This window comes from Onychostoma macrolepis, chromosome 10, assembly GCF_012432095.1.
Source record: "Onychostoma macrolepis isolate SWU-2019 chromosome 10, ASM1243209v1, whole genome shotgun sequence".
In the NCBI taxonomy this organism is placed as follows: Eukaryota; Metazoa; Chordata; class Actinopteri; order Cypriniformes; family Cyprinidae; genus Onychostoma; species Onychostoma macrolepis.
Window position 1 is genome coordinate 5,006,303 of NC_081164.1, and position 14,869 is coordinate 5,021,171.

The following is a 14,869-nucleotide window of genomic DNA, read 5'->3' on the forward strand; positions in this document are numbered from 1 at the left end:
ATTTATATTTTATTAACTTAAACTAAATTAAAATGGTAAATGATGACTTGGCAACTAGCGTAAATAAGCATTTTTAAATATTTTATTTTAGTTAACATTTATTTCAGGTAACAAAAACACTTTTAGTTTTAGTTAACTGCACTGACATTAGTTTAAATCAGTGTTTATATTTATTTATTTTCAAGATTTGGAAAAAAAAAAAAAAATCCGTTAAAGTTTGCAACATTAGATATTTTGTAGAAAAATGAATAAATGACTAAATTTAAAGGACATGTTTGCCAAAAGAGAAAAAAAATCTAAAATTACAAATAATAATAATAAAAATAAAAGTACTTTTTAAAATTATTTAAAAAAAAAAAAGTGTTTAAATGAGCAACACCTACTTCAAGAATACCTACTCAAGATCAATTACGAACCTTAAAAAGCTGATTTCCTGCACCGTGTTTAACTAAGTTGTAAACCAAGCTGTTTTGACAGCACTATCCCGTATCCCAGTGTTCCTGTCCATGAATTATTAAGGTTCATGAGGTGCTGATCATGTTCTCTTTCTCTTCTCTAGTGCCTGAGCTGTGGTGAGGATGAGCAGCAAGCGGAGTTTGTTTGTGCGGCTGGTGCCGTGCCGCTGCCTGCGGGGCGAGGAGGAGACCATCACCTCGCTGGACTACTCACATTGCAGCCTGGAGCAGGTCCCGAAAGAGATCTTCAGCTTCGAGAAGACCCTAGAGGAGCTGTACCTTGACGCCAACCAGATCGAGGAGCTGCCCAAAGTACGAGTGCACTCTTGCACCACTAACACGCTTGCATTGCATGTCTCCAAAAAGTTAATTCAATGCTTAGACGGTGAAACGTTACACTTTATTTTAGCTGGCAAGCAGTACCTCCAGAGCACATGTTGTTTGTTACTGCCATGCTGTTTACAAGCAAAAGATTTGCTTACACCGCAGGACTGGGCCGTGTGAATTTGGCTATTTTTGCATTTTATGGCATACTGTATAAATGTATTGAAATTTATGCATTTGGAATGAAATGGTTTGAAGTCTATAATACATTTTTTTTCAATAACCATCAATTTAACCAAATATTATGAAATATTATGTTATAAACTTGCAGTTCTGAGAAAGAAATTATAAATTGCAAGATATAAACTTATTTTGAGAGGAAAAAAGTTGAGATGTTAATGCAAAATTATATGATGTAAAGTCACAGTTCTGAGAGAAAAAAAAAAATCAGTTTGTGAACTCCAAATTGTGAAAAACTTGCTATTCCCGAGAAATAAAGTTAGAATTGTAAGTCAAGAAGCCACAATTACTTTTTTCCGTTTCAGGAATGTGCTTCTATAAAATGTTGTAAGACGATTCAAAACATTTAATCTAAGAATTTATTTGCTCGGTTTCTTTCGCTTGATGGGTACAAATATAGTTTAAGAATTTCTTCATTTATATGCACCAATATGACAAAACATACTAATAAATAGTAATATTTTGGTAACACTTTACAATAAGGTTCCATTTGTTAACATCAGTAGGGCTCTGTGATTTCCACTATGCAGAAAACGCGGACAGAATCGTGGAATCCAGCCATAAAAACGTAATATAAACTGTATAGCGCGGAATTTTATGGAATTTGTCAAAGTTTGAATGGATGAATGGATCAAAAGTAGGTCATTACACTTAAATCACATCGTGGTATGGACTAGTGTCTGTACATATTAAGCAGCAAAAAGAATATTTAAATATAAATTAAGTCATGTTCTGCGTGTGTGAATGAATGGGGCAGATGCACGGTTTCGTTTACCCCACACACAAAAACAAAATTTCAGCGTCTGCCGTCTCTCTAAATGAGGACAGAAATACATGAACAACACTCTGAGAGTCACTTCCTGAGCATTTTACCGTTTCATTTGAGAGAAACTATCATCATATAACTATTACTAAAATTATTAAAACTTTATTTTATTAAGGAATAATCACACAATATTTCTTTTGTTTTAATTTTAACAGCAACATCGTTTGCCAAAATATAAAGTTTGTTTAATTTTAAAAGATAAATTAATGCCTTCATTTGATAATCAGAAAAATTTAAATATGTTGATTCCATGTTGAATACATTAACTAACATTAATAGATACAACTTTTGATTTCAATAATGACCTGAGCTAACATAGACTAACAATGACCAGTTGTATTTTTATTAACTAACATTATTAAGATTAATAAATACTGTAATAAATGTATTGCTTATTATTTGTTAATATTAATGCATTAAATATAGTTAACAAATACCTTATATCTTATTGTAAAATGTTATCAGTATCTTTTTTTCAGAAGTATTTTTAAGTCATTAAATCAAAGTTTTGAAGCGATTTATTATAATCAACAGTTTGAACTGATTTTCAGTAGGGCTGGCGATACCACTTTTTCAGAACTGATACCGATCCGATACCAACAATTCTGAGTATCTGCCGATACCGATATCGATCCGATTACAGCGCAGTTTTTTAATCCGTGTAGAATTTCTCAGTGTGTGTTGACCTGCTCATCGCTCTTTTGTGTTTTACACACGATCTACTAAATATAGACAACTTTACTGTAAAGAAAAACAACAAATGAATATGTAATTTATAATCTATGACAAAAATACTTTTATAAACTAGGTTAGTGGATAATTCAGTAGTAAAAGTTACTCTAGAAAAATCACGAGTGCACAATAATTTTATAAAATCTAAAATTAGTGGGGAAAAAAATGGTAACACTTTACAATAAGGTTCATTAGTTAAAAACATTAGTAAACATGAACTAAGAATGAACAGTACTTCTACAGCACTTATTAATCTTAGTTAATATTAATTTTAGCATTTACTAATGTTTTACTAAAAATCACAAGTTGTGTTTGTTAACATTAGTTAATGCACTGTGAACTAACAATGAACAACTGTATTTTCATTAACTAACATTAACAAAGATGAATAAATAGTGTAATAAATGCATTGTTCATTGTTTGTTCATGTTAGTTAATACATTAACTAATGTTAATAAATGACACCTTATTGTAAAGTGTTACCAAAAACATTTATTGGGGAACAAAGAAAAGTGAATTTAGTGTAGGACTAAATCTGGTAATAATGAGATGTTGCTCTTTTGTATTGTTGTAAAATACATTCATGGAAAACAAGTAATATTTATATATAAATATATATACTGTAAAATTAAAAGACATTTCTTTTAAACGTACTGCACAGTAATGAGGCAGCACCATGTCACAGATGAGACGAACAAGAAAGGCTATTAATAATCTTTCATTGCGCAAAAATATTATAATTCGAAAGGCTCCAATACAGAGCAGCACAAAGCGCTTATGCACAGAATGATGCGCTTGAAGCAACACAGTCACAGCGAACTTGACTTAAATATTCATCTGTTCCTCACATTAAACTATGGAACGGCTTCAGAACACTAAATAAATGCACGAAAACTTTATTGTGCTTTATAATGGTTTTTGTGGCTTTCGTGGGCCACAATTAACGTCAACAAGCAAAGTATTTGCAATCGGGTTTTCTCTACTTGTCGTTTCAACAGTTTCTACTTTGTTAAATTTAAGAAGTTTTACAAAAGCCTGATTGTTTATACGCTTGTCTTTTTGGTCCTTTATCATGAATGGCCTTGAGTCACAGACATGTTATTTTCTGTAAAGCGCATTGTGACTAGATCACATGAAGGTCCATCGAAAACCTCATTTTGTTTTCTTTCACCTAAGCAACTGCTCTTCAGATATTAATATGAAGTTTGATCTCATTAGTATTTCCATGAATGTTTCCCAAATGTCTCAATTTCCTGTTCTTTACAGCAACTTTTCAACTGCCAGTTACTCTACCGATTGAGTCTACCGGACAACGACCTGACGGTGCTGCCACCGGGCATCGCAAACCTCATCAATCTCAGGGAGCTCGACGTCAGCAAGAACAGTAAGAAAAGCGGCCGATTCATCTCCTCTTTCTTTTTCCTTTTTGGAGTCCAGTTACGCTATCGGACGATCCATAACCGAAGCGGAGGCACACTGATATCTGCACTGACTCACTGACCCCTTATCCACTGTAATCCAATTCATCACGGCCAGCTCCACGTTTTGGATTTCAGTTTACGCTGAAATCCAAAATTCACCATTAATTTCGGTCTGCACACTTGCCAATCCTAGTAAATTAACAATTTCATGTGTCGTTCATTGATTTAGAATTGTGTGCAATATGGTTAGTTATAATCGAGCAATAATTCAAATAAACAAATGGAAGCTAGTTGCCTATCTAGACACAGCAGGATTGGAACCGAGCCGTATGATTACCCACTCGATTTGATTTCCTGTACGCTGATGACAATCTGAAGCTTGTCACTGGAAACCGTTTATTCCATTCTGAAGCATGAGTGAAGACCACAACACTACAGTACAAACACATGCTCAAATCAGCGAGTCTGTTTACACATCACTTCATCTTTCAACTGGTGCGTTGCAGGATCTGATAAAGTAATGACAGACAGGGACGAGCTCAGCCCAGCACAGGAAGTCTCATTCAAAACCTTGTTTTCATGCAATATGCTGTCACATCATAACAGCAGTGATTTTGATCCGTTTATGTAGTTTTTATAGTTTTAGCAATAGTTTCAGGGTTTCCTTAAGACTAATTAGCTGACCAATTTGATCATGTGGTTTTGCGCATTTGTAAATGAAGCTGCTATTTTTTTCTTCAGCAAAATGCTATTTCTGCTTTTCCAGAATATCAGATGTTTAAAAAAAGAAAGAAAGAAAGAAAAACCATTCCATGAGCCACATTTAATTTAAATAATGAATTGCTTACATTTATTTATAAGAATAAAAAAAAATTACAAATTTTTTAGAACAAAATCATTTAGTAGATAAAAGGTTTAATGAGACTAAATAACAATAATAATGAATATTTGCAAGCAGGTTATATGTTTTTAAAAGTTTGGTGTCTGTAAGATGTCAGCTGCATTTATTTGATTAAAAATAAAAAGTATTATTGTGAAAATAAAATAATAAAATACTTGACCTATACTACCTGTTAAATATGTTAAAAATAAGTTTTTTTTTTTGTGTGTCTCCTGCTCACCAAGGCTGCATTTATTTGATCAGAAATACAGTAAACATTATAATATTGCGAAATATTACAATTTAAAATAACAGTTTTTTGTAAAATGTACTGTAATTTATTCCTGTAATCATTACTCCAGTCTTCAGTGTCACATGATCCTTCAGAAGTCATTCTGATATGCTGATTTGCTGCTCAAAAGTTGCTGCTTCATATTTTTTTGTATAAACCATGATGATGAATGTTTGATGAATAGAATTAGTTAAAGTTTGGTAACATAAAAGTCTTTGCCGTCACTTTTGATAAGTTTATTACGTCCTTGCTGAATAGTATTAATTTCTTTAAAAAAAACAAAAAAAAAACGTATGTATGTAACAAATCTCACTGACCCCAAGTCTTTGAGCGGTAGTGTATACACCACACTCCTTACTGTTAGCTGAAAGGTGCAAATCAAATTAACCAAAGCAATCAAAGACAACAGGAAAAATAAATGACCCAATTTACATTACTAATACTCATTCCTCATCATCCTGTCTTTATTTCTTGTCAGCTACTCTGTTTTACATAAGTAAAATGGGTTGTAGCATTTATTTGCTTCAAACCTCATCTGCAGGTTTCTGTGACTTTTAATTGATACTCCCTTCCTGACCAAAATGTCTGTTTTTAGCAGAACTGCTGAAGGTGAGTCACCTTGTGTGGTGGATATGAGCTCTCAGATGTGTGTGTGTGTGTGTGTGTGTGTGTGTGTGTGTGTGTTCTGTGAGTCTGTGGTTTGCTCTGCGCGCTGGTTTAGTTTGCATCTGAGTGCGCTGGAGGAATGATGTCTCGACATTAATTTCACACTCCAGCTCATGCGGTTAGTAGGACAGGAAGTAAGCAGTCTAGCTCTAATGCTGCTTGAGCTTGTGTTGTTTCGAAAAACAGTGTTAGGTGATTTCATTAGTGGTCAATTTTGATAAAGACTTAGTTGTTCAAGTGTTATTACTTGACATTTTATCATGTATTTTTAAGTGGACCAAAAATAGTGATAGGGCTCAGATGAAGGCTTGGTGAGCATGAGAAACTTCTGTCAAAGATAAAATAATAATAATTATTATAAATAATTATTCAAAATTTTTGACAGGTTGTGTAGGTAAAGTACCATTACTTTATTAAATTTTATCATTTTCTTTAATTTTGTTTTATAGACAAAGATATAATAGTTTTCCTAGAATTAGAAAAATAGAATTAGAAGTATAGCATAAAAATAATTAGAAGAAAATGTATATGTTATTTAGTTTTTAAGAAGGGAGTTAAATAATGTGTTTGTATATTTATTGTCTGGAGTTATTCAATATGTTAATGGGACCCAGTGTCGTACAGACTCATTTTAATTGTTTTCTAAATCCTAGGCACAAAGAAAAGAGAAAACATAAAACGAGCAATTAATAATCGAATCGCTTTTGTTTGTTTCAAATTTCAGGCATCCAGGAGTTTCCTGAAAATATCAAGAACTGTAAAGTCCTGGCCATCGTAGAAGCGAGTGTGAACCCTATATCAAAGTAGGTACATAGTCAGCAGAGATGACTGGTGTGTGCTTTCTGTCTGTGATGTAATAAAACACTCGCGTGTCTCCGCAGACTCCCAGAAGGCTTCACGCAGCTCCTCAGCCTGACCCAGCTCTACCTGAACGACGCCTTCCTAGAGTTCCTGCCGGCCAGCTTCGGCAGGTCAGACGCGCACACACACACACACACACACACATAGAGACAGAACAAAATAATCCAAGCTCTTGTTTCAGATCAGACAGCATCTAGATTCAAGACTGGCCAAAGTGTGTACTACATTAAAATATAAAACAGACAAAACTCTTCTCCCAAAGACTGAGTGTTTTCCAAGCACACGCAAAACCGGTTTAACTTACATCCATCAAGCTTGTTGATTTATGCGAGCTGTTAATCTATTAAAATAACACGTGCAAAATTTCCTCGGAAAGCACCTTCTAACGTTTCCTGGAGATCGTATCATATCTAAAAGCTCAGGAATCGTGCGTTCCTATGAAAATGCTGTGCAGTTCCTGTAAAAGGTCGTGCAGCAGTACTTTTGACATAAACATGCACACACAGCCTGAAATAGACTTCAAATGAACATGCAAAATGCAGCTCACTTGCTGTTTTGTGCCGTAAGGTCACCCGAGGACAACAATTTGCATAATTCTACTGAATACGAAAAAGAGGACAGTATATTTAGAGTGTGTGGCATAAGTCAATACACCAGTATTGGGACATTAAATTAGCGCCTTTATTGTAGAAAAACATGTCAGTGTTCATTAGCATCTTGCTGTTACATTTATTATCTTAAAAATCATTATTATGTAACATTTGTATTGCATTTTAAACATCAAGTTTGTCGATTTTGAACTGAAAATTCACTAAATATTATTTCCAGTGGAAGTAATATTCTATTCAGGCACCTTTGACTTATTTTTATTTTATTTATTTTTGCACCATTTGTTAATCTTAGTTGTTGTTAGTTTATAAATAATTTATATTTATATATTTCTGTCTCTGTTTCCTCAGACTAACCAAACTGCAGATTCTGGAGCTGCGGGAGAACCAGTTAAAGATGTTGCCAAAGTAAGTGGCATTCATCTGAATCACTAAAATATTAAAAAGATGATCCGTGCCACTGCGCCCCTTCTGATGATCGCATTATAAATACAGACAAACGTCTCTCTTTCTCTCCCTCGGTGGCATCATATTGTTCAGCCTTACGTAAGAGGCTCTGAAGTGACATGCTGTGACAGGTTTTATAATCATTTCTGGCTCCAGAGCCAATATTGCATCATATAAAGGCTCGTTTTTTGGTTTTGTGTGTGAGAGCCACAGAAAAACACCATCTCCGTGCCAGCCTCTGCTCCATCGTTCAATACACGGGCCAATCAAAACACACAGGCCTCTCTGGTGTGTTAGTTGGGTTAATATAAGTGCGCTAGGATCAAAACAACTCATTACGGCACTAAAAGTTTTCAACAAAAGCCACTTGAGCAAAATGTCTGTGTTACAAAACACAAGGCCATGGCGCTGTAAATCAGCTGTTAATTTTTTTCCATTGTACGGCAAAAGACAAACTGAATAGTTTATTAATCATATATAAAATGAGAGAAAAGAGAATTTACCGATCATGTTTACTAAGTTAAGCATCATTATTATGTAGTGCTGTCAAATGATTAATCGCGAATAATCACATCCAAAATCCACACAAAATACATGTAAATATTTTCAAAATATATTCTGTATGTGTGTGTATTTATATATACATAATAAATATACATAGTACACACACATACTATGTAAACAAACTTTTATTTTGGATACGATTAATTGTTTGACAGCACTAATATTATGAATGATACCTTAAATTATCTTGCTCATTAGGAAGAGGTGTGCTAATAAATGTTTCGAAGTGATCAAAAATTGTCACATCGGTAAAAAATATGCAGTGTCAATAGTGTAGTGATATATGAAGCACAGCTCACACATAAGTCACTTTCAAACCGAGCAGGTTTCTTTTGGTCAGTGCAGCGAATTCCTTTACATTCAGTGACATGCATGGACTATTTCAGGAATCATAGCAGAAAGATGAAAGTATTCTGTTTTCAAAAGCAGACGGACAGCTGTCAGTCACATGCGTCGCTTAATCATTTACTATTATTGCACTGTGATAACTTTATCACTCACATTTATCCCTGTGCTGTTTCAGCAGTCCTCTCAGATGTTCATTGTGTGGTGGTTCTCATGATGTGTGTGTCTGTGTTTCTAATGAGCTGTGGATTGCTCAGCACTCTGGGGGTCAGTGAGTTTTTTTTTTTGGCTGGCTGACTGACTGGTTGCATGCTTCTTCACACAAGCCGGGATGAATGAATCCCTCTAACAGTCCTCTAAGCCAGCAACCAGTTTGTCTTTCAATACAAAATTCTTTTTAATAAAAAACTGAGTTTGCCTTTGGTTTATAGCCATTTGTTAATACAATTCCCAGAGCCATATATCATTTTGACTTTGATTTCCTCTTCAAGCTTTTCCACGGATACGATACGCCCGCAGGCTGTTGATCTGTATCCAGGTCCACGTCAGCTGCGGTTTAAAGCACACCCTGCCCAGAAGCACACCTACCTGACTAAATGATGTTAGTTCAGGGTTTGACGCAGATATTGAGATTTCAGGAGCAGATTGGAACAGGAGAATGTGTCATAAAGATCGAAAAGATGCAGGAAGTCTGATGCCAGATTTTCAGCATTCTGTGAATAAAGCCTATTTAGATACCCCACGATTTGTGAAGCATTCAAGGTGACAGTATAATCTTTGATAGTGGTCTTTTAGTAGTCACCTTTGGGAAAATAAGTGAAGTTATCAAATACACACTTGCAATGGTAGTCCAGTAAACTTAATTGTGAGTGTGTGTGTTTATTTAATTTATTTAGTTAATTATTGAATTCATTTTTACTATTTATTTTTGTTTCCAGAGACTTCATTTCTGCATCTCTGACATATCATGCTATGCGACTGGATGACATTTTCCTGAAGCACAATGATTTAATGACTGTATCATGCAGAATATTGCAGAAATTGTTCAAGCTAATGTCATTTCCAAATCCTGTTCCCATTTCCTGTTCTCTCTCCAAAATCTCTGTCAATATAAGTGGCAAAAAAGCTAAAAATAACACAAAAATGTTCAGTGTTTACTGATTTATAAGTAAGACATTTTGAGTTTTAAAGTTACAGTAGAGGTAAAATGCATTGACTTAATGTGTTATTGCTATTCACTTATTGCTGTTGAACATCCTTGAACTCCATAGCTTGACCTCTAGGTATAAACATGATCTTGGAGAATATATTTGGGTGGGGGTTTTTGGTCACACTTTATTGTGAGGTTCAATTCTTCAATTAACTACGACTTTTGCCTCAATAAACTCCTAATTTGCTGCTTAGTAAGGTAGTTGTTAAGTTACGGTATAGGGATGTAGAATATGGTTGTGCGGAATTTCTGCTTTATAAGAACTAATAAACAATCAATATGTTAATAATAGGCATGCAAATAAGCAACTAGTTAATAGTGAGAAGTGTTCCCAATACTAAAGTGTTGCTGGTTGTTGTATTTTTTTTTTTTTTTTTTTTTAATAGTTACTCCGTTTATATACTGGCTCTGGTTTTATGTGAAACTAGGGATCTAACATTGCTCTAAAACTGCCAATAAAAAGTGGATTAGCAATAACTACTTGTTCGATAAATGTCTTTTGTGTGCCGTTTATTTGCCTCTGGGAGCCATTGTGCACAAGAAAAGTTGTGGTTGTGACCAGCCTGTCTGACGTTTTCCTACACAAAAAAAAACAATGAATGCTTTGATATGTTTATGTGTAAAGCTTAAATGTGTTTAATCCGTGGTTAATGTTGGTAATACTGTGTGTGTGTGTGTGTGTGTGTGTGTGTGTGTGTGTGTGTGTCTGCAGGAGCATGCATAAGCTCACACAGCTGGAGCGCTTGGATCTGGGCAGTAATGAGTTCACTGAAGTGGTGAGTAGCACCTGCCTATCTTTCAGCTGTTGCATGCATTACTGCAGCCTGTGTTTACCGTCCAGCTCTCAGTGCAGCCAGGTGTCAGATGTATCAGCAGTGAATGCAGATGCGCTCATTGAGTCTTTCTCTGTCAGACTGCACCTAATATGCATTTTTCTCGTCTAATGCTATTCATTGAAAGTAGTGGCGGATTTCCTCTCACTGAGGATTTGAAATTGAATTTTGCCTTCTTTCTCTCCAGCCTGAAGTGTTGGAGCAGCTTACAGGAATCAGAGAGCTGTGGATGGATGGAAATAAACTGACATATTTACCGGGGGTGAGTCTTGCACTCATTCGTAGTGCATTTTTTCTTTTAAAAAGGCAAAAGTGCACCATGAAAAATAATTATTTTCATTTTTTTGCTATAAACTTTTGACCACATTTGTAAAACATTAGTTGAATCTGTATGACGAGTAAATAAATTTTGGGGAAAAAATTATTTATAAAAAGTATTCCAGTATAAATTGGTGTTCATGTTTAGTGTGCAACTTTCTACATAAATGTTGTACTCATAATTATGTAAAATGCTAAACTGAGTTAATATCTGTATAAATAGTTTATTAAACCGTTCTTATGAATGTTATTATTTATGCTAAACTGAGCAATTTTGCTGTAAATTGCATTTGTTGAATCTAAAATTCTAGATGAGGATAAATTTTATACAATATAAATCACTATAATCACTTTCTGAATGGAAATAATTAATGAAACCATTCTTATAAAAAATAGTTTCTTTCATGTGAATTGATAGTTATTTTATACTGTAAGCAAATCGCCCATAAAAACAACTACTGCGCAAATTGTTTTTCACATTTCACGTGTTAAAAGTTAAACTGAGCTAACTGTTTGATAAACTATTTATACATAAATCTTGTTCGTGTTGAACTTGAAATCCAGCTACTTTTTTGTACAGTAAAAATCACCATAAAATCATTATTTGCTAATTATTTATGTAACTTGTTCTGCTCATGTTTCATGATTTGATTTTTGGTAAAACAACACATTTCTAAATGTAAATCATTCATTAAAACATTCTTACAAAAATGGTAGCTTTCATATAAAATGCTAAATTGAGCTAATTTCTACACTAATCTTGAAACATAAGAATAAATAAATTCTATGTTAATCATTTGTGTAATCTTTCCTATGTAAATTGTTTAATTGAAGTTTAACGTGGAATGCTTGCATTTGTCACATGAGGCTAAATGGTTTTATGAAAGTTTTACACAGAAGATTTTTCTGCTGATGTTTCAGGAATGAGAAATGAGATTTTTCTACTTTGTAGCTGCTGTTTGTCACAGGTACATTAAATAATGGCGTTAAGACAAACAGACATCCATAACAGCTAAAAATCTACTTCCTAAACATTTCTTCAGGGTCCCTGAAGTTCTCCTCCGACTGCCAGCTCCTTTTAAATAGGTCATAATTAAGGCATTAGCTTGCCGCTGAGAGCAGACTGACAGTAATCGTGGTCCTCGCTGGCAGGATTCGGATTAGGAGTTTTCAGAACATCCTTTTGAACACTTCTGCTAAAACTGACCTCCAAATGGCCTGGATATCAGGGCAGCACCCTCACCTCCTTCCCTCTCTGACCACAGAGACCAGCTTACTGATGGCATGTCCTTGCACAACATATGTTACTCTCTTTGTGCAGAATTCAATTTCTCTCTCGTTAGTGCTTTTGATTAAGCTTCTTACGCCCCACCCAGGAGAGCGGCTCTCGCTCGTGGTGATTAATCAACAGCAGGGTTTGTGACAAAGTCACACACGGGCGCTGATTGCAGTTTAGGAAGATCGCTTCTGATTGGTCGTCACCCAAGTGCATCTGAAGTTCAAGATTCCTGTGTCCTATGCAGTATGACTCATACTCCATAGTTCACCCAAAAATAAAAATTTGCTGTTAATTTACTTAAGCCCCTTAAGCCATCCAAGATGTAGGTGACTTTTAATCTTCAGTAGAACAGTAAATATGATTTTTAGCTGGTGAAATGCAAGTCAATGGCTACTGGCGCTTGAGAGTCAAAAAAATATATCCGGCAGCACAAAATGAATCCCTGTCTCCCAGTGATATATTGAGGTCTTATGAAGCGAAGCGGTCGGTCTATGCAAGAAACTGAACAGTATTTACAACATTATTATTATTACTTGTAAATGACAGGCTCAGTCAAACGTTTCAGAGTGGTGTCCAGTTCTCTTTTGAACTGGTTCTTTTTAGTGAACTAGTTGAATCAGTTGACCAAATCGGACTGAACCATCTGAAACAGTTCTCTGCTCAAGCAGCACAGATCTATAAGTTACTCAATCAAAACTCACGTATGGACATCCGACTAGAGGTCTGCATTCCTGCAGCTCTCTGTTGTTAGCGGGCTGTCTAACAATATCCCGTTCCCCACGTCCTTTCAGAACAGTATATCTGCGCTTTATTCTTATTCACTCAGGACTGTTATGCACGCGCTGCATGCACGGACCATTGCTTTCTGCGTCACGCATTTTATTTGTGAGGTATGTGCGCAGGATGCGCACGATGCTCAGAGCAGGCTGTACCATACGGCCCTCAGACAGAACAGGCAGGTTGTCGATGAGTGACAGAGCAGAATAAGGATGGAGCAAAGTGTAGACACGCTGTCCTTGAAGAACGTTCAACTCGGGTTTTTGTTTCTATTTTGTCGTATTTATTTATTTTTCTCTGTGACACTTTTCCTACTGTGTTAACGTCAAAATACTCCATTCGTTTCACATTTTGCTAAGACGAATAAAATAGCTAATAGGCTGTTTTTGTACAGCCTACTTTTTTTTTTTTTTTTTCTCTGCGACACTTGTGCTGTAAATGTGTTGTAAATGTTAAACAAATTGTATCCTGACAAGACGAAATAAGAAATACAGTTTTTGTACATGTTTATTTTCTCTGTGATACTTTTTTTTTCCTACTGTGTTGGCAACAAAATAATGTCTTAAGACACAAAATTCGATTAGCATTTTGCTGTCAATAAATTCAAGACCCTTGACAAGACGAAGAAAATAACATATAATTTTGTGCAGACTACACTTTTATTTGTTAGCCTATCTCTCCTTTAGTAGCGGAAATTTAGATGTGAGATTCTGGGAACGGTCGGGTCGGGAAGAAAATTATTCTTAGTGGACAACAAAGAGTGGATATATTGCGGGAGCGGGTGGGTGTGGAATATAACCTTGCGGGAGCGGGACTAAAAAAAACAGTCCCGCCCAGACCTCTACATCCGACACGCATTCTGACTCGAAATGAACCCATGTACAGTTGTATATGATCCAGTACATTAAAACGAACTAGTCCGCGGAAAAGAATCATATTTCCCCTGTTTGTCTGAGGCTCTGGATTACAGGAAATAATGTTCAGTTTCTTGCACAGACCAATGGTTTCGCTTCATAAGACCTCAATATATCATCAGGATCCATGAGTATTCATTTTGTCTTACCAGTATATGCTTTTTTGACTCGAGGTCCGGTAGCCATTGACTTGTATTTTATGAATCACCATGAACCACTGTTTCAGCTAAAAATCTTCTTTACTGTTCTGCTAAAGAAAAAAGTCACCTACAAGGTAAATTAACAACAAATTTTCATTTTTGGCTGAACTTTCCCTTTCAAATCAAATCAAAACTGACTGTATGTAATTCATGAATAAGCTAATTTGCTTATTTATCCTCATCCCTTCTCTAGTGTCTCCAGTTTTGCTATCAGTAAAATCAGTGCTAGAAATCTGAGTCCTATCCCTGGTACACTTATCTGGACGGAAAAGTTTGTGGTAACACAGCATTGTTGTTGACGATCTCATTACTAGTCTAAATGGATATCTGAGTGCTCTCAATCTGTTCTTGGAAAGGAGCTACAGAAGTGTATTTGAGAACAGGAGGACACGATCTGCCCTCAAGCATGAGAAATGGATTGAGTCAGTTCACGCTCAGCTTCACTCATCTATCTCGACCGATTTCTCAACCGCATCCCTCCATCTCTTCAATTCACCCGTTTCCACTTCTCCAATGCTTCTGTGCATGTTTTTCCTTCACAGGAACCATCTAGTCTCTAAAAACCAATATGTCAGAGTGCTTCCAACATGGCTCTGACTTCACCCACCGTATATAACTGAAATTGAGATTTGAAATCAATGAATTTTTGCCAAACTGAATGAATGTCTCTCACGTTT

The 14,869-nt window shown here is 35.4% G+C and overlaps 1 protein-coding gene across 4 annotated transcripts in view; it reads left to right on the plus strand.

Annotated features, from left to right (window-relative positions):
• erbin (erbb2 interacting protein) overlaps nucleotides 1-14,869 on the plus strand; it is an 84,085-nt gene that overhangs the window by 41,107 nt on the left and 28,109 nt on the right. For all 4 annotated transcript variants that reach the window (XM_058790179.1, XM_058790181.1, XM_058790180.1 and 1 more), the window contains exons 2-8: nucleotides 560-767; nucleotides 3,844-3,961; nucleotides 6,561-6,639; nucleotides 6,718-6,807; nucleotides 7,657-7,713; nucleotides 10,584-10,647; nucleotides 10,892-10,966. In XM_058790179.1, coding sequence (XP_058646162.1) covers nucleotides 579-767; nucleotides 3,844-3,961; nucleotides 6,561-6,639; nucleotides 6,718-6,807; nucleotides 7,657-7,713; nucleotides 10,584-10,647; nucleotides 10,892-10,966 — 672 coding nt within the window. In that variant the 5' untranslated portion in view covers nucleotides 560-578. The remainder of the gene's footprint in view (nucleotides 1-559; nucleotides 768-3,843; nucleotides 3,962-6,560; nucleotides 6,640-6,717; nucleotides 6,808-7,656; nucleotides 7,714-10,583; nucleotides 10,648-10,891; nucleotides 10,967-14,869) is intronic.